This window comes from Hippoglossus hippoglossus, chromosome 15 (genome assembly GCF_009819705.1).
Source record: "Hippoglossus hippoglossus isolate fHipHip1 chromosome 15, fHipHip1.pri, whole genome shotgun sequence".
Lineage (NCBI taxonomy): Eukaryota > Metazoa > Chordata > Actinopteri > Pleuronectiformes > Pleuronectidae > Hippoglossus > Hippoglossus hippoglossus.
The window spans coordinates 14,610,983-14,630,519 of NC_047165.1; the positions used below are offsets into that span (position 1 = coordinate 14,610,983).

The 19,537-nt window shown below is 43.1% G+C and overlaps 1 protein-coding gene across 36 annotated transcripts in view; it reads left to right on the plus strand.

Moving 5' to 3' along the window:
- LOC117775055 (neurexin-1a-like) overlaps positions 1-19,537 on the plus strand; it is a 256,387-nt gene that overhangs the window by 151,313 nt on the left and 85,537 nt on the right. For all 36 annotated transcript variants that reach the window (XM_034607836.1, XM_034607843.1, XM_034607857.1 and 33 more), the window contains one exon: positions 18,078-18,259. In XM_034607836.1, the coding sequence (XP_034463727.1) occupies positions 18,078-18,259 (182 nt within the window). The remainder of the gene's footprint in view (positions 1-18,077; positions 18,260-19,537) is intronic.

The window sequence follows — 19,537 nt, forward strand, 5'->3', positions numbered from 1 at the left end:
TCTCTCTCTCTCTCTCTCTCTCTCTCTCTCTCTCTATCTCTCTCTCTCTCTCTGTCTGCCCTCATCGCTCCTCTGTTTCTCTCTCTCTCTCATTGCCTTTGTCGTCACATCACTGCTAAAATCTAATCCCATTTGCAAAAACACACGTAACTGTACCTGCCTCTCACCATTGTTGCTGCAGTGCATTTACCATTGTCTCAAGTGATTAGAGCCAACAAAGCTAATAGAGTGCTGACAGTTAGTTCTGCTCCATGCAAATTGCCTCCATCTGCATTTCATGAAAATGCACTTTTTCACTCAGTGTGTTGCTTCATTCGTTAACTCCGGTCTCCCTAATGGTCTTGCTACTTTTTCTTTTTTTCTTCTTTTTTAACAAACACCATATACCAGCTCAAAATGTCCTGCAAGTGATTTCGCAGCAGAGCACACATATTACTCTCTCTGTGTATCAGCGTCCTGTATGAGAACCAACCTTTTGTTCCCTCCGCGTTGAACCTCTATACGTCTGTCATTGATTTATGTGGAAAGAAGGAGAAAATTACCATGGTCAGGATGTATGAAATTGAGTTGGAGTGTGATGCATTGTTTGTTTAGGGCGAGCAGTAATGAGGTTCAGACAGCATCAACTCTGAGGAGCAGACATACCATTCATCATAAATAGACTCCCAGAGGTGATGCTCTTCTTTCCCAGAGATGGATACGATACTCGATATGCTGGATAACTAGGTTATCATATTCTCCTCCGTACCTGCGGTTCTTATTCACTGAGACCGGGTAGATGAAGGGGTTTGATCAATAGAGTGGGGGGATGAAGTGTTAAAGCCTTTACATATTATTTCTCAGTGGTTAATGGGAATGTGGACTTTGTTGGGGTGTAGATTGTGATAATGCAAAAAGTAGTGATGTGCAGTGATTTGACAATTCCCCCCCCCGTCTAATTGCAAACACGCCACTTTCCACAATTCTGTTTATGCTGTGTTTATTTGTTTGCGTGTCATCCTCGGGAAATTATCCCCCACGAGCTTAACCCATATGAAAATGTGTAGAACCCATACGTCTGGGGGGGAGGTCAACCTCCAGATTGAGGATGATTATACGGTATGCTAAACACATCTGAGGAAAGCCCCCACCCTCCCACTGCAACACCTGCTCCATCAACTATACTGCACGGAGAGCTTTTGTATTTCGAAACTCTGCAGTTTGTATCAAAGGTAGCGAAGCGATTTATACGTGATTATAATCATTTTTAAAGCTCTCCACCTTCGGAGCAGGCGCAGAGACGGTGCTGCTGTGTGTGTGTGTGTGTGTGTGTGTGTGTGTGTGTGTGTGTGTGTGTGTGTGTGTGTGTGTGTGTGTGTGTGTGTGTGTGTGTGTGTGTGTGTGTGTGTGTGTGTGTTTGCTGGCACTGCTGCAGAGAAGAGATGAGGGAGGATAGGAAGACAGAGGGAAGGAATAAAAGATAAAATAGAGGGGGAAGAACAATGGAGATGAAGAGAGGGATACAAAATTGGGAGAGAAAAGGAAGAGAGTGGATGGGCTGTGACGTTCCCTTGCTGTTGCCGTGTTGTGGGGTTGCATAATGTAATTACTCCTATGTCTGCGAGTTGATGTTATTCTGCGATAGTGCGAGGGTGACAGTATCTCGGGCTCTGCGAGGCAGCGGAGATGATAGCTGCCCTGATAAGGATCTGAGTACATGTTCCCCTCGCTCTAGAGGGAGCATAGGCAGTTATTGACCCGCGGATGAGAGAGTCACTCTGTTCTCCTCCTCCTCTGATGAGTGAGAACACAAACACCCCCTTTTTTAAATGTGTGTGCGCTTTAGGTCTTTAACCTACTTGCATTTCATGATAGTCGCTCATTCCCTTCCTCTTCCTCCCCTCCTTCCGTTCCTTTCGTTCTGCACTTTATTTCTTACCCGACCACTCTGCCTAACACCCCCCCCCCCCCACCCCCCCAGCTCCCTCGTTGTTCTACAGAGCCCATCCAAGCAGACAGAGTGGGCAGGCTTCTGCGCCTGCAGTGGTCTGTGTGGTTTCAGTGGTGACCAAGCTATGGTTGGCATGAAGGGAAATAAGACCTGACTGTGCATGCGGTGGGCAGCAAGGGGTCAGCTGAGTAATGTGTCCGGTTTGGGATTAGCGACTTGAAAGACAGAGAGGGAGGGAGGGAGGGAGGATAAGAAGAAGAGTACCCCCCCCCTACACACACACACACACTTGACTCAAGGGGGATGTGTGCGCCTCTCACATGCACGGGTCCTGGACAAGTTTGAGTCAGGCAGCTCTTCACCCATAAGGCACTCGGTGAATCATCGTCAACAGCATCTTATTTCTCCCCCCCCCGCTCTCTTGTTCCTACATTCTGCCAGTCTGTTTACACCTCTGGCTTTCTTTTTAAAGGTAATATAAAATGAAAAAAAAAAAAACAAGTTGTCTGGTCGATGTTCATTGCTAGTGTTACACTTGCATTACATCTAACAAGTGTGGTAGAGAAAACCAGGCGTCCCCACAGTCAATTTAACAAGTTTCCAGTGTGTAATAAGGAGGGATTTCTGTGGATTTAGAAGCACTATGCATTTCAGATATAAAAATGAAGAAATTCCAAAAAGACATTGTGCAATCATGCTCAAATTGTGTGAGTAGAATGTAGACATGCCAAACATCATAAATTCATGTATGATAAAACATCGAAATAAGATAAAGACAAGATGATATAAGATAAGATAATCCTTTATTAGTTCCACAATGGGGAAATGTGCCATGTTGCAGCGGCAAAGACGACAGTCAAAAATATAACATGCTAATAAGAATATGCAAATAAAACACGGAAACAGGCAATACTCATACATTTGTAAAACATTATGGAATAAAATCGGAAATATCCAGTTTTTAACACAATATATACAGTTAAATAGGTTGCACATGAGCCATTGAATTGACATAAATTAGTATTGCACTGTTAAGAGAGTTATAGATATTATGTAGAGAACTGCATTATAATTACAAGTTGAGTTGTTCCCCACATTTGCCTCTGAATTTCACCACGCCAACGTGAACTGTATGGGAGACATGCAGTGAATAGCAGGGATGCAGCTGTTGTGCACATCATGGTGCTGAAGATGCTAATGAAAGAGCTTCAGTAGTTCTCCACAGTCCATTTTGAGTGACTCTATAAATGCCTCTCCATTTCCCAGGGGACACAGCACAAGAAAGGGGGGGGGGGGGAATAAATAAATAAATCCAGATAAATAAAGTGGAGATCAAGAATGCAGAACGCCTGCATTTTTTTTCATCTAATCTGAATTGAGCCCAGTCACTTTGAAGAAGCCTCATTCTCTGTCATCATAATAAGGCTGCAGCTATATCTGCGCCATACACACAGCCTCATGAACACTCACTCACAATCGGAGATGCCAGGTCTGCTTATAATACGCTTTTTTGGGAAGTTGCTTGGAAAAAAAAACACGGATCGGGCTGCAGTTTTTTGGGCTTATTTTAGAAACTCTAGCTGCTTGTTATGACTATCTAACAAGCAACTATGTTTTTTTTTTTTACATTTATGATCACTATTTTCCCCCATGCATTGATTAACACTGTTTGCTTACAGCCTCACAAATAATATCAGTGCTGTGAGGTGATTCGCCCCGAAATCTCTCTATCCCACACATTCACCGTCCTCAGCGGGGAAAAATCAGCGACATGTCAATCATGTTGTGGTTTGATCCGCCACCGCCAGTTTGTTGGGATTGTTGTGATCTGAAGAGCAAGCGGCAAGATTGATAGTTGCGACCGAGGTAAAATAAGAGTTTGACACTTTCCGTTTTACTTTCTTCTTGCACTGTTACATCATATGGAGCAACGATTACAGACCTTTCACCCCATCATAAACAAAGTAAACATTATGGTTTGTAGTATTTTAATATTTATATATTGATATTTTAATACTGGGCTTGTCTTTGAAGCTGCAGTTGCTTGTTTGTCTCGCGAGAGATGGCAACAGTGCTCACAATGCACACAAGGTCACTGCACAAGGTCACCACACACCAAGGCTGTGTACCATTCAGATTTCAACCAATATGATCCTGGCACCTGGAATTCTTTACCATTTTTGGCAGCTTTACTCAATCTGTAGATTTACTTGCATTTTCTGTTATGTTGTTGGTATTGTCACTGCTGCAGTACTATATATATATATATATTTGAGTCAAACAAACAAAATCTAATACTAAACACAATAGTATGTCGCCAAGGATCTTTGGTAGCACCCATGCTAGTATATATACTAAGCTAATGACGACCAAGACTGAAAAAAAGCCTAGTTATCTCCCACAATGACTCAATCTAGCAAAGCTAAGTCATTAACAAATGTGCACTCGGGAAAAGTTCAATATATATACATTGGAACTTATCGTTCGCTATAGTTTCAAATGCGTCATACAGAAAGAAATGCACCAGGAAGGTGTGAAAACATAATTGTCCAGATACTGGATAGTTCATTGGACTGTTCAGTGATAGCTCCCTCAATAATGGAATCATTGTTTCTAGGAAAGGTCAAGGAAGAAGCAACAGAACATGGAGGGTGAAATATGATGATAACCCCGGCCACAGGGGAGGTTGCAGCGGATGGGTTTCCGTGGCAGTCCGCTCCCACCAGACAAAAATGCATCATTGTCATTGATCATCTGATCGATCATGAGCCTTTACTTAGATTTCACATGGCTGTTTTCGGAGTAAAGAAAAAAAAGAAAGTCCGTCCTCAATCCCTTCTGTGTGGGCAGTTTGAGTGACAGCATGATAATTATTCTAAGCTTACGAATCACTTCCTGACGTCTGTATTACCATGTATGTTTCCTTAATGATGGTTACATAAAGAAAGCTTGAAAAATGAATGTTTGACAATAGGAGGCCCCGATAAGAACCAAATATGTCATAACTGTTTTTTTTGTTGTTTTTTTTTACAATTGCTCACCTGCAGCAGAGCGGCAACAGAAAGAAAGCTGCCACCTAATCCACTCTAATAGGATTGTGTGGGAATTCACCTTCCTCATTGCTCCTTCCATCTCTCAGCCTCAGGCCTGCTGGCAAGGGCTGATAAAAACACCGCCGCCTATAACACCTAAGTGCAAGCTAATATTAGCATGTATTTTGCAACATAGTGTAGAAATACAATGCAAACCCACGCACATTTCTTTTCCTCTCTGTTATATATTTATTTGTCGGTAGATTCATGGCGTCGTGCGCGATTGAGGACAGCGCAGCTCTCTCATGGAGCTCCTATGCCTGTTGATAAGGGGGGGGGGGCAGAGCTGTATATAAGGCGGTGGTTGTGCCGCACAACAAAAACACCCTTTCATACACCTCCGGCACACGCGATGTTTATTTCTGGTGATCTTTTTTTCTCATCTTCTCCGGATTCACTTTTTATTGTGTCATTTCTATAAGACATGCAGCTAATTAAATAATATCTCGCCACTTAGCGGAGGCTTACTTTCAAAGGGAGGCTCCCCGGCAATAGGCAAAGCAGATGTTTAATCCAGCAATTAAGACGAAGGCGCGCTCGCTCTCTCCTGGGTGCGGCTTACAAAAGAGTAAACAGTAAAAATAAGGCAGTGTCATGCAAGGACGACATGTAAATGAGCGCGTTCGAATGAGGAATACGGTTGCTTTGTATAGGGCACATTTTCAACCCCATATTAATACATGTTTTCTAATGTCAGGTTTTCTGTAAAATGAAGGCTATAAATATTGCACAGTGCGTCGTGTGCATCAAATGGAGCGTGTTGAGCAGAGCTAGTTTTTGAAGTATTGTTTTATGCTCCACTTTCGAATTACCTGCTGCACATGTACATCGCCCGCAGCTACGCGGTGATTTGTTAAAGAAGAAGGACGGTGGAGGGGGACTTTCCGGATATTTTCCATGTAAAAAGCAGAGATGTGGATGTATTAAATCATTCCAAGGAAGAAAAGAAGAAAAAAAAACTCCTATAGAACAGCCATTTTTTAATCATGCAGGTGCTGTATAGACTGCAATATCATTTGCTTTTATGAACGCTACAGATGTAGACGTCTGCTGAAGTATTTCCATCCGATCCCAAAGCAGCTCCTCTCTGATAGCAGTGTTCGTGCTGATGCAGGTTGGGGCTGCATTCGGTGATGGGCACCCCGAGTTGTCTGTAGTCTCAGATCAGAGCTTTGGCCCTGGCCTGTGTTTTCTGCCTCGCTTCCAGTATGTAATTATCCCCCATACTTGTCTTCTTCAGTAATTAGAACTGCAGTCATACCCCACATCTGTTGGCTCCCTAATAGAGAAGACAACAGCTTCCAGAGACCATTTGGAGTCTCTGATGTTCGGTGCATGCTAGCACACAGAGACGCACTGAAACTAAATAATGCACTGAAGTCTGATGGCAAGCCATCAGTCAAACTGGCTTTTAACGGCGAAATGAAAAATAGCTGCGCATCGACTGACGCTTAAATATCTTGGAGTCAGGACTTTGATACGTGTGTTCGCTGGCGTGCAGATTAAACGCTGGATGCAGGGACATCTCATCAACAAATTTTCGGCCAAACAAAATGGCTGACCTGAAGTGAGAGAAAGGGAGCATTGTGTGTCTGAGGAGCAAATGAGGCAAGTGATGATGAGAGAGTAAATTAGAAGCTGTCGATACTGTGAGACACCTCTATCAGAGCCAAGGCTGTTGGCTCGGGAAGCAGATATGCAGCTGCTCAGGGTGACAAAGGGCCCGTTTGGTGTATTGCTCCATTAAGACACTGGGTCTTGTCAGCTCTGCCTGGATGGGCCACTCAGCCTCACAAGGCAGGGGCTCATGTATCACTCAGGGCTCAGGGGAAGTGAGCATGGCAGAGGAGGGGGCAAAAGGGTGTGGGTGGCACTGGTCGACTGAGCATTCATGGCATAATGTTACCAGCCCCGGGGGCAGAACTTTCCTTCAACCATGAATTGATGGTCCCCTGCCATGAAGAGCGAGGGTGGTTGGTGTGGCTACCCCGGGGCCCCATCGTGATGAGGTGATGGCTTATCTCTTCCGAGCAGTGTGAGGATAAAATATGGTGAAGCACCGCTACGGTGTGATGCAGGGGCTGATTTCTTGATTCGCAATTTCTGTCGAACTAGGTGGAAGCTGCAGGTATTATTGGTTTATGGTTTCTTGAAGGGAAATATATAGAGTCCGTTATAGGGCATTCGTGACTACTGCAGTCTCAGGTGTCAACTATTCCCCCCAAAAAGTCGACTAGTCAATTAATTTATACCGTGGGGGCTCTTTTTTTGGGGTGACGCCAATAAAGTGCACGATAAAATATGACAAAATCATTTGCAGCAGCTAAATACATTCACAGGTCTCAGGGTTTGCGGCTCCTGGACACAACACTGGCAATACATCTAATGTAGTGCTCCTATGTCCGCCAAAGCCCAGCAGTCCCCTTATGAAACCACATTTAAATTCACCAGGTCCTGATTTTTATTTGGATCTACACCAAATTGCACACACTCATGAATATAAGTCCCTTAAACATACTTGATTTTTTTAAAAATCAAGATGCATGAATTATTCTCTGAGAAATCAATGCAAATGTTGAAAAACTCCCTCTCCATGTTGAAGAAAGTTATTAAAAAAAAGAATAAATCTGCTCCATTATCCAATTCCCTCCTTCCTTTCACCAAGTTCCATTGTAGTTCCAGGGTTTTTGCGTAATCCTGCCAACTACCAGACAAACAAATGCAGAAGAAAAGAAAGCCTCCTTGTCGAACCTAGACAGAAAATACCCACTTGTTGTGTCTCATTCAGGATGATGTCTCAACCAATTAACCATCACGATACTCACATTTAGTCTTGAACACTTGTTTTAAGAAAGACCAGAACATCAAATTGTACCTATACCCTTTAAAACTACAGTAAAAATGTAAACTCCCATTGCCCTTTGCAATATAAAACTTTCTAATAACCCTTTTCTCTATCACAGATCTTTATCTCACCCTCCCTCCTTCCCTCCCTCCTCTTTTGATGTGGTCATTTGGCACCGTAGCCTTGAGGTCTGACCCAAGTGCTCCTATGTTTTCTCTCCCCGTCGCCGCGTTTATTAGGTTTCGTGGCTCCTGTGATTTTTTTGGAGCCGGCGTCTCATACCCTCTAATAGGGATGACCAATCACGGGGGCAAGAAGCAATGCCCCACTTTTAGTCCCCACTTAATTTAATTACATCAAATTAGCAAAGCAGGGAGAGAGAGAGAGAGGGGGGGGGGGGGGGGGGGGGGGGGGGGGGGGGGGGGGGGGGGGGGGGGGGGGGGGGGGGGGGGGGGGGGGGGTGAGGGGGGGAGGGGGGGGGGGGGGGAGAGAGAGAGAGAGAGGGGGAGAGAGTGGGGCAGAGGGAGCGGATTAATCCTTTGCAGCTTATGAAGGCAGGTTGGACACTGTCAGCTGTCCTATGCAGAAAGGCTGCTTTAGGATTGTCTCAATTAGAAGGAGCTTAAGACTCATAGGTCACTGGATATGGTTAAAACAACACTGTGGAAATAGGCCAATTAGATTATTTGCCTAATGTTTCTAAAGACTAAAGGCAACTACATGCTGACTTTAGATTCTTATTTTTTTTACCTTCGCCAAGGAGGTTAAACAAATATATTTTCATCTGCATTTCTTTGTACTTAAAGAGGATTAAACAAAAATAACGACTAGGCACATTTCCATGGTGCAGATCCAGATCAGGGGGTGGATCCAGGAATTCTTTATTTTGCAAGATAAGGTGATTCTGAACATTTTTATTCAATTTCTCAGGGAATAATTCATTGATCCTAATAAAAAAAACCAGGCCTCTTTAAGGTACTGATATTTTCAATTTGGTGCAGATTCAGATGAAAATCAGGATCTAGTCACTTTAAATGTGGTTTCCTAACGGGACCTTGGCAGAGGTATTGGCTCGACTGAGCGCCATTCTAGTTTTATAGTTGTTTTTTGAATCCATGTTTTTGCCTTCGTACCACTTATGATTCATCAAAACAACTTCAAGTGTGTCAAATTATGTATAATCACATGTATTATTTGTAATAAAGTGCTAAATTCACCATCATTAAAATATGAATTCAGGGTTTTTGTATGAAAATAAAGCAAAGTATGTTAGCTTCTACCTGATATCTCAATCCCCCAACAGTAGATATAACTGAATACCCTGTCGGCTGGTGGTGAAGATTAAGTCTCTGGCCAATGAAGTGTAAAAGTTTATATTGACTCTGCTGTATATATGCCAATATGCCCAGACTTATTAAGCCAACACAAAGTAAGCAGGCAGTGTGCACTCCGGGGTGATTTAGCACCTCTGTCTGCCCTGCTTTCTGCTGACTGCAAAGAGAATAGCTCAGCTCCAGTCTTCTGATAAAGACTGAAGGAAGGATTTATCACTTTAAAAAAAAGAAAGAAAGAAATATCGAAGGAAGCAGAGCAGGACGTGGCAGAGTGAGCAGTGTACGGTATTTTATGTTATGGTTTAGTTTCATGGCAGATCTGCAGCAGTTTAAGAAATTGCTCAGTTTACACTCCGTGGTCACAGAGTAAATGTATTGACTCTGCACACCGGCGAGATTAAAATGATATAAAAAGAAATGATATGAAACGACTCAGACACTCGCGCTATACTGTTACCTTGTGTTTTATCGTTGAGGGAATCCAAGCCCCTCATGTATAATTCAAACAATCGCGTTAAAAGTTTGTTTCGCCGTCACTCTGCCGTTTGTTGGACGAGATTGTTCCGAGTTCGACCTGTGATGAAACCTTTTCTCATGACTGCTGGCTCTGTTCTGGTGGCCTATCCCATTCGAAGGGAGGCGAGTTGTTTGTGCTGAGAGAGGATTAAGACAAGTCAACAATCCATAGTCTCTTCAGACTCCCAAAGGGCTTCTCACACACGGCTGAGGACAGAGAATAGCTTTTTTTTCTCCACCAGCGAAGCTTAAGAGCGAGGTTTAAATTGTTGAAAGGACCTCGCCAGACTGCAATAGAACAATGAACAGATAGAGAAATAGAGATTGGTTTGGGGGGGGGAGGTGGCCAGAGGGATCCAGCTGTATCCACCGCCCCTGCTTTCCAGTTTTTTTTTCCATTGTCCGGCTGAATTTTCCTCATCGGCACCCGTGGGGCTGTAAACCAGCGGCTGTGCTTTAAGCCGACTTCAAATGACTGGAACAATTGCTCTCAACACATATTTCCATAGCTGCTGCTGTTGTTCACACTGCTTAATTATCATCACACACAGAGGCTGCCAGTCAAAGGTGACAGGCAATTAATCACCTCCCATGTCAAAGCATTTGACAATGTCAGCTGCAGAAGTGGCACCTGTCGGAGGCTCTGTTTGCTGCATCTCAGACACTAGAGGGGAATAGGTTAAAGAAAAATTAACTGATAGTTAATCAACCTCCCCTGTTGACTATTTACAATTAGATGATTACTTTTGGCAGATTGTTTTTTCTAAAATTGTAAATTTTAATATGCAAATGGTGTGTCTTCTAATTAAACAGGAACTAATTTGCATATTTCAAGATTATTGATCTGAGCACTGGTTCACAGCTCTTTCATTTTTGTATTGGCATATTAAGGCCAAGGGTTTTCACAGAGGGGATTTTGGAAATCTTATTTTATCACTTCATGAATCATAAAATACTGTCAACAGCCGTAAGAAAAAAAATCTATTTTCACCATGTTCTTTTGGAATAAAATGTTCTATAAACAGGTTATGAATGATATATGAACAAATCCCCTCTGTAAAAAGCTGCAGCTGAGTATAGACAGGAATACAAGTGGGGAAGTTTGGCGAATGTTAGTGCTCCTTAAAGTGGAGACTTCAGAAGTATGAGGAGGAAAAACTTATTTTGAGAAATTGCTTTTAAAGATATGTACTTTAAAATCCCATACATTTTTATTGGAAAGCACAAATGCATGTTGCAGTGCAAACCTTCGGGGAATTAAGGAGAATTATCCAGACGTGAGTATAGAGTGAAGTGTGTATTCTATGTGTTTTAATTTCAATTGTATAAAGAAAAAAGGTGTAGTATTAAAATTGACCAGTGCAATAAAAATATATATTTTTAATTGTGGTGTCTCACCTTAAAATTATACAAGACCCATATTACAAAACATTATAATTGCTGTAATCAAGTATCATGACTCATTCGATTTAACTGAGAAAAGGCCACAACCTGGAATTACTCACAATAGTAGGTTGATTTTTGGAGAAGTAGGTCACTCTACTCTAAGTGCATTCTCAGTTGTATTCCATTTTACAATGCCTGCTAATCCAACATACCACAACAGTCACCTTCACACTGATAAATCCTTTTTTTAAAGTGGCACAAAGCCGCCGTGAAAACACTAAAATGGGTGTAGAAGTCGACTCGGGACAAAAACAAACACAAATAAACTACAGGGGGTATTTTAGTGTTGCAGGCAGAGGTTAAAAAAAAGCTGTAACATGTCCACATTTACTAGAATATGAGCTCAATCAAGATTCATTCGAAAATGCAGACCAGGCTACGGCTCTGAGCAAAAATATGTTGCTTAAATTGGCAAGAAATGATACTTTTTGACATTTGAGAGTAAATAATTTGAATAATTCCCATCTTGATTTAACCTCATTAACCCAAAAGTGTTGCTATTCTGGATACTTGGGGCTTTTTTGTATGTCAGCAAACACAGCACAGAGTGACCGTGACCACGAGTTGCAGCAAATGTGATGGTGTTGGTAACAGGGAATAATGCCTTGTCTGTACATGTGAGTCGCATCAGTTCAGTTCTGGTGTGTGTCAAAAAAAAAAATCTTGCACAAAAAAACTTGTGTCCTTGTGCAAAAGGTGCAAAATTGCCGTGAGCTAATAAAGACTATGGCTGTTAAGATGTAACCAGCTTGGGAGAAGGGAACATATCAGGCTTCTATGCTGCTCCGGTGCCAAGAGCGTCATCGACAAATGAAAGAAACGTTTCAGTGACTTTATAAGAACAGAACCAGGAGTCGGCTACAGGAGCAGTGTGACTTTGGGAAACTTGCACCCAGCAGCCGGTTCCTCCTTCACAGTACAGCCACATGTGGATATACTTGGGAGTGAAAAAAATTACGCTTTTTTTTTTTTTTCTTCCTGCTTGAGGGAATTACTTCAAAGTCAAATTGGCCTACATATCCACAAAAGGACTTGGTAAGCCCATGATTAGGATCCATACATGCCCACATGATTTGATTTTTGAAGTAGCGCGCAGCATGACTGCAGTGCACCACCACGGCAGGGACTCGGAAGGTGAAAGGGACAAGGACAAATCCCAGGTGTTGCCGAGTGCCGTTGCTCCGCTCCTCCTTTTTTTTGCGGGGCAGCAAAGTTCACAGCATGTCAACAGAACGCCAAACAAGCACAGACAAGAAAAAAAAGGCCTGACAGAAATGTCACCCTCGCGAACACAGAGCCCCACCATGCAGCGACAGGGAAGTACAGTCCTCCTGGGTAGCATCCTGGTCCATGGTGTATAAAGAAAGAGATGCTTTATATATACACCAGCAGCAAAGGTGAACTAATCAGAAATGAGATGCAAGAAAGGACAGGGAGCAGTCACTAACCTACCCATCAGGTACACATCAGGAAATGTACATTAACAGGAAGTTACATAAAATAGCATTCACAGTTAAGTAATGTGATGTTTTGGATACAAATATTAAATTGATGAAACTACATGAGACCTTATGTACTGCCAAACAATATTTTTTCACAGAATTAATATAATTGTTATATCTGACCAATACAATGAGAAATGTTTTAAGAAAGATTCACATTAAAAACACTTTTCATTAAAGACATAGAGAAACCTGCCTGTTTTGCAATGGGCTGTTGATGCTTGACCTGTGGTGATGCTGGCTTCTTTCTGAAACCGTACGAGTGACCTGCAGTGACACAGCCGCAGCAAGTAAAGACCAGCGGCAGGACTCAGTCAGCAGAAACCTGAAGCTGCCGCACAAAGAGCCGTTCACCTGTTTATGAGAGAGAGCCGTTCACCTGTTTATGCAAAGTTCAGTGAAGCTCGACTCGAACTGCAGAATCAGTCGTTGTGTCAAGATCGACAATGTCACTTGCGCCGGTCCCCTATTTGTTCAGAGTTTAATCATATTCAACTTCCTTGGGCCCTTAACAATACACATGCCAAGTGCGGCACTGACAAGATGAACGGTTGTGGAGGTGTGCCAGCCACAGGCAGACAGAGATTTCTGGATTTATTGGAGATACTTAAAATTTTATACTATAAACGTAACAATATAAACCGTAGTGACAAAACTGCAAGTAAGGAAACAGTCTGAAGTTGCGTATGTGGGTAAAAATCTAAAGCTGAAAGCTGACATCCCCATTTCCTTCATTTCCTTTGCCTGTTGAAATAACTGCAAGTCTGTCTAACAGCAAAAAAAAACATTGAAGTTCAGACACACAATCCACTTGCATACATTTAAATAATCAAATTATTGCTGGTTCATGTCGCGAGAGGTTTGAATAGGCTAATTATGATACTGGCAAAGAAACCTGGAGAGGAATGATACCGCGGATCAAACAAGAATCCCCCAGACTACACTGTATACTGTAGACAGATAGAAGTCAGTGTATTGGCATCATTATTTTTGGATCATGGGGTGTGATGTACCATTTAATTATACACCGACGCTGTGCGAACGGTGGCCCTACTCGACCGTCTCTGTAATTCACGGCTTTGTAATCACTGCCAAGTCAAAACATGCAGCTGGAAAGACATTTAATTAGCTATGAGTTTGAGCGGTTTTGCTCATAACCGAACATTCTATTTACCACCTCATCTCCTTAACTGCCAGACCATTTAATTGTCCGGAAAGATAAAATATAGTGAGACAAAGGTAGATTAGGGGGGGAGAGAAAAAAAAAAAAAAGAAAAAAAATTGATCACGTTGAGTCACAATTTCCCCCCTCGGCACTAAATCTTCAGGAGCATTGATTGGAGGTAGCTCCTCCACCAGCTACTGGTAATGTTGGATTGGATAATAGTAGCCCCATAAATTGTGCTAATGATTTCTCTGGAAACTAAAATGGTAATCCAATAGTCATCATTAAGCTTCTTTTAATTGTACGCTTCCCAGGAGGGGGACGAGACCAAAGATAAACCTAAATGATGTTATCCTTAATATAGCCCTGTCCTTTCTAATGGTTTGGGGGGGATGTATAACATGAGCACGATTCTTGTTAATGTTTTCCCACGCTTCTCCGCCACAGCCACAAACAAGTTAAAGTGCTTTACAGATGTTACAGATGCTGTCCTCACTGGGCTGATTTCCATTATAAAGACACAGTTTAAGTTAAATATAACCCTGGAAAACAGCGTGTATGTCAGCGTACGAGGATATATGTGCACAGACGACCGGGGAATGACTTTTTTCTTACGTTGAAATTCCTTTCAAGAGATTCATGGCAATGATCAAAAGTTAATTTTCAAAAACGCGATACTGTACCGTATGTATATGCTGCGTCTTGAAAAAAATCTATTTTTGCACCCCAGTCATTACGGGAATCCTTGGCAGAAAATAGAGAGAAACACAATTGCTGGGTGCTGACAGAAAGCAGATCCATAATGTCATCTCTCCTTTTCATATTTCCATCACAACTATGTAATTATGATTGGATTCCTCCCCAGTTTCTCGGCAGAGGTGGTAATATGAGGCTCGTTACGATGGCCGTGTTGGAGGTCAGAGGAAAGACAGTCCGTGGGCCTGACCTGTGGAGCTGAGCGGCAAACACTCTGCCTGGTTTCAGTGCGCTAACAACCCTACGGCTGCTATACAGAGCTACCGCCCTTTTTCCTTTGCTTACATCCGTCTTCCTCTTCATATGACAGTGCACAGTTTGCTCTATATGCTCCTGCTCCACTGCAGAGGCAACAGATTAAGACGTTGGGAAGCCGGTGCCAAGAGGCCTCTTACGCACCGGCCATGTTTACTAAAGCCTACAGTCTGCTATCCCACACACCTCTTTGGCCAAACGCTGGGGAACTCCTGGGACGGTGCTACATTTTTAATGAAAGCCCGGCGTCTGCCAATGTTTATCTTCTGCGATGTGAACCGATGCAAGCCAGTCCTCAATGTAGTCCAACACCAGGGCAGATTGATTCATTATCCTTAAATAAGGGAGGCTTGTGTTTAAGGAGTTGATCCTGAAGGTCTGATTGGCTGTAATACTCTCGAGTAAGACACCACTATACCTGCACGAAAAAGACGTCGCCTCTCGGCTTCTGCACCGCGACCTCTCTCTGGGGAAATGCATCCGAACGAAGAAGATGCAAATGCATGTGGGAGGGAACGTGCAGCAAGGAAATCTTAATTCCATCCTGTTTCGCAGGGGGTGCACCGTGTAGTCCTGCACCTCCGAGCACCTTGCATCTCAATACCCGCTCATTGCACCTAGATCTTTCATTTGTTTTTTTTCATTTTTTTTATTAGGCGCTGGGTGAATAGGGAATAAACTGAAACTCTTGTCAAATTAAAGAGACAACAAACAGGCAAGTATTTCCAGGACACAACTGTATCTAATGACTACAACAGATCCATATCAGGCCCCCGTGTCCCAGGGGAGCGAACAAATAACAAATATGGAGCCGGTGCATAATTACTCCCACCAGTGGAGATTCACAGGCATGTGTCTGCTGATTTCATGCCACTGCAGAGCAGTGTAGGTGTGCATTAGCCATGTTTCCTCATGTAGCCTAATCCTCACCAGTCCCTCAAGGAGTTGTTTTTCCACTAGTCTCACAGTCTCAGATTTTCGGGCTGCTTCGCAACATGTCGGTAACCTTATTATCTGCACTCTCTGACTCTGTCTTTGGAGGCGTTTATGTAATCGGAATGTCACAGAGTAGTTGTTGACCTTTGGTGCCTTGACACGCGGGTCTTGCCATTTATCCATTTAGCTTAAGGGTGACACAAGCCACATCTGCACAGCAAGTCCACTGAAATGAGCAATCTTTAGATGATGCTTCTTCTTCTTTTTTTTTTTTTTGGGAGGTCACCAACAGTAAATAAGCTGTCAGTGGAATAAAGTGGGTGTCAAATCGTATGAATAGACAGAGGGGGAAATGGACGCTTAAGGGCCCAGTGAGTTCCAACAGTGACATGGTTTAAAAGAGCTTAATTATAATAAGCTGGAGCATGGAGCAAGTGTTTGGTGGCTTGGGGGGGGGGGGGGGGGGGGGGGGGGGGGGGACTCAGAGACAGTGACAACAGTCCAGCTACATGAAATGGAGATTGGTCTTTGAAGGGGCCAACATAAGATATGCATTACTGGAACATGAAGGTTTTCTTTTTCAGCAGTAGCCTCCACACTTCATGAAAAAGAAATGATGCCCGCCTGGCGAAATTTATTACGCATAATGTCTTTTCCTTTGTACAAGTCATCAAGCTTCATAACAGTTTATCCATTAGGAGAACAAGAACGCTTACAGTGTTATTTCATTAGGTTTTTACGAATGCGAGTTATGCTTTATGAAAACAATAAATCCCACCATAGATTTGCGTGTCCCAACATAGTTTGTTAATCACATTATTGTTAATTAATGATGCAATTCTTTTTAGCTAATGGTCGACAGTGTGTATTGACTCAAAATAAGGGAATGAGAATGGGAACTTGAGAGGAGAGCGACACACTTTAATCACCGCACTGCGAAGAAAAGCTAGGGGGGGGGGAGAAAACAGGAGAAATATATAAATAAATGCGAAATTTATCGATAGTTTTATATCCTTGTGAACTGGTTTACAAGAAAATATTGGAATTACAGTCAGAATGATTTATAATCTATTGTTCAGGCTAAGGCTGTTTAACTCCTTGCCCCTATGAATATTAACACACTGTCTCTTTCTTTCTCTCTCTCTCTCTCGCACTCCCTGTTTCTCCTCTTCACTCACACACACACCACGTAAATGCATAGCACACTAGCAGAGCGCCTTGTCTAATTTTTCATGAAGATAGCTGTTTTTATGCTAATCTGACAGCTGCATTCATTTTCAGGCTTTCTCGCAGACATTTATTTCCCAATCACATACTCGCTCGTTCCCACTTGCACACACACACGCACGCACGCCCGCCCGCATAAAAATACTTATATTCATCCACGACCATACTTCTCTATGTCTTAGAAAAACCAATGCACACTAATGAAGCTTTCTAATTGGGCAGAAATAGGACTTTATTTGATTGAGACGAGTCTGACAGCTCTCAAATGCTGAAGTGCTGGATGCTTGGCATCAAAACCTGACACTTGTACACGCGGACGCATTCCCCCTTTTTAATACACCGCTGCCTTCATTAGACGAGGACTTATCTCTAACCATCAATTTGACTAGGTCACTGGCAAATTGCCGCGAGGCTTCTCCGCACTGAATAGCTAGGTAATTAGAACCACTCTCCCATCTACCAGGTCATGTTCAGACCTTTCATACAGCTTCTAAAGACAACGGGGTAATGCGGCGAGACAGGCAAGGGCTGGTTTGGAGGTCAAAAGAAGGGCATAATTGGACCAGTCAGTCAATAACGCTGCCGGCTGTGTCTGCCTTTGAGGCTGCTAATGAAGCGCGAGAGCCGAGGAGGTGCCCGCTGCTGGCATGCTGGTTACCTGGGCACCGGGGACACGGCTGCACACTCGCCCGGTGCTCACTTGTACCTCTTCCCTCTAGAGGTGACGCAGGCAGTGGCAGTAAAACTGAGTAATTGTGCAGCATTATGAGGAAAGTGGTTCCTGCCTCCCTCATTCCTGCTGAATTTTCCCGTGCTCATGAATTGACATGAGTGTACTTAAACTCCCAGACAGGGCTGAGAGCTGTTGGAGAGTGATATGTTGCTCGGCGCTTTGCAAAGTCATTACTCAGCACAATATAACACTCCAGACTGACGTGCTCTGTACACATGGAACTGATTCCGGCTTTGCTGTGTTAATAATGTTTATGTTGACAGTCAGTGGTTCACCTCAGGTACACAATTTTAAAGAGGAGTACACTGTTAACCTCTTCTTTTTTTTTCTCTCTTTCTAGCGGGAACAACGTACATATTCGGGCGAGATGGTGGACTGATCACATACACGTGGCCGCCAAATGACCGTCCCAGCACGAGGGCGGACCGGCTAGCCATCGGTTTCAGCACGCACCTGAAGGATGCTGTCCTGGTGAGGGTGGACAGCTCCTCTGGTCTCGGAGACTTCTTGAAGCTCCACATCGTAAGTGGAGAATATGCTTTTCAAGTGCAGCACACCAAATAATACACAGGACACACGTTAGGGTGAAAGCCCCTGAGAATAGGCTTCATCCTGGCTACATACAATGCATCAACTTTGGTACGGATATGCCTAGCGTTCACACGACTCTGGAGTTTAAGTATAACACTGCTGGCCCTGTTTTAATATGAAAACTTCAGGGCTGCATTTCAGTCTGAATTGACAGAAACTAAGATGTTTAGAAATGATCACACAGAAACTCGCAACCACCTGCTGATTTGGCCTCGTCGGTCACAACATTGACTTCGCTGATTTGTCAAGCTCCAATCACATGACCCCCTTTTGGAAGAAAACAACTGGCATTAGCCTCGGTTACCAATGTAGAACCTAGCATGGATAATCAATTACAAGCGTGGCTGACTTTGTTGTCCTTGCCAACAGCTGTTGTGCAATTAAATTCAGCATTTTACAATAATACGGCTGCTTACATGCATAGGAGATAAGCTATTATTAGAGCGATACCTGTGTACACCAGCCCGTGCATACCTTTCTGTTTATGCCTATTGTAGGTGATTGGTCATGTGATATGCATTTATTGCGGATTGGGATTGAAACTGATTCGGGCCCAAAACCCTCCGGTGGACGGAGGTCGTTTTAGTTTGAAAACACCAAATGAAATCACAGTAGTGTGGTTGTCATCTTATTTTCTCAATCAGCTTTTATGAGTAATGAAAGAAAGATAGTATTTTCCTGCCAAAGATAGAACTGTTTTGTTTATTTCACATTTCTGTGTTGTTGTTTTTTTTTCTTTCTGTGCTTTTCACACTGATTGCAGGTGGGCGGGGATCAGTGGGAAACATGATGTCATTCGCTTGCGGATCTGGAAGCATTTAAATTAGAATCTAGTGACAGTTGGTGGGTTTGTGTGGTTGTTGTCAATCAATTTCGATCAAACCACACCAGCACAGTCCCGATGAAGCAGATATTTTTAGTGCCTGGCGTCTAAAAAGGTTTCCGTTGCTTATTTAGTCACACAAATTTGAGATTAAAGAGAAAAACTTGAAGTTTGAAGGCAAGTTTTCGGGGGTTTAAATAGTGATGGTGAATTCTATTACCACAAGAGAAGGAGGAAGTCACCGTTTAATGGCCCAAGTACAACACGTATGACCAGCAGTACATTATTACTGTGTGAGGTAAAAGGTAGCTTTCTCACCTCCTCTTGCCTACATGTTACAGATGCTGTGTTTGTGCAACTGGAGCTGAGGGTAATGGTGGGGTAAT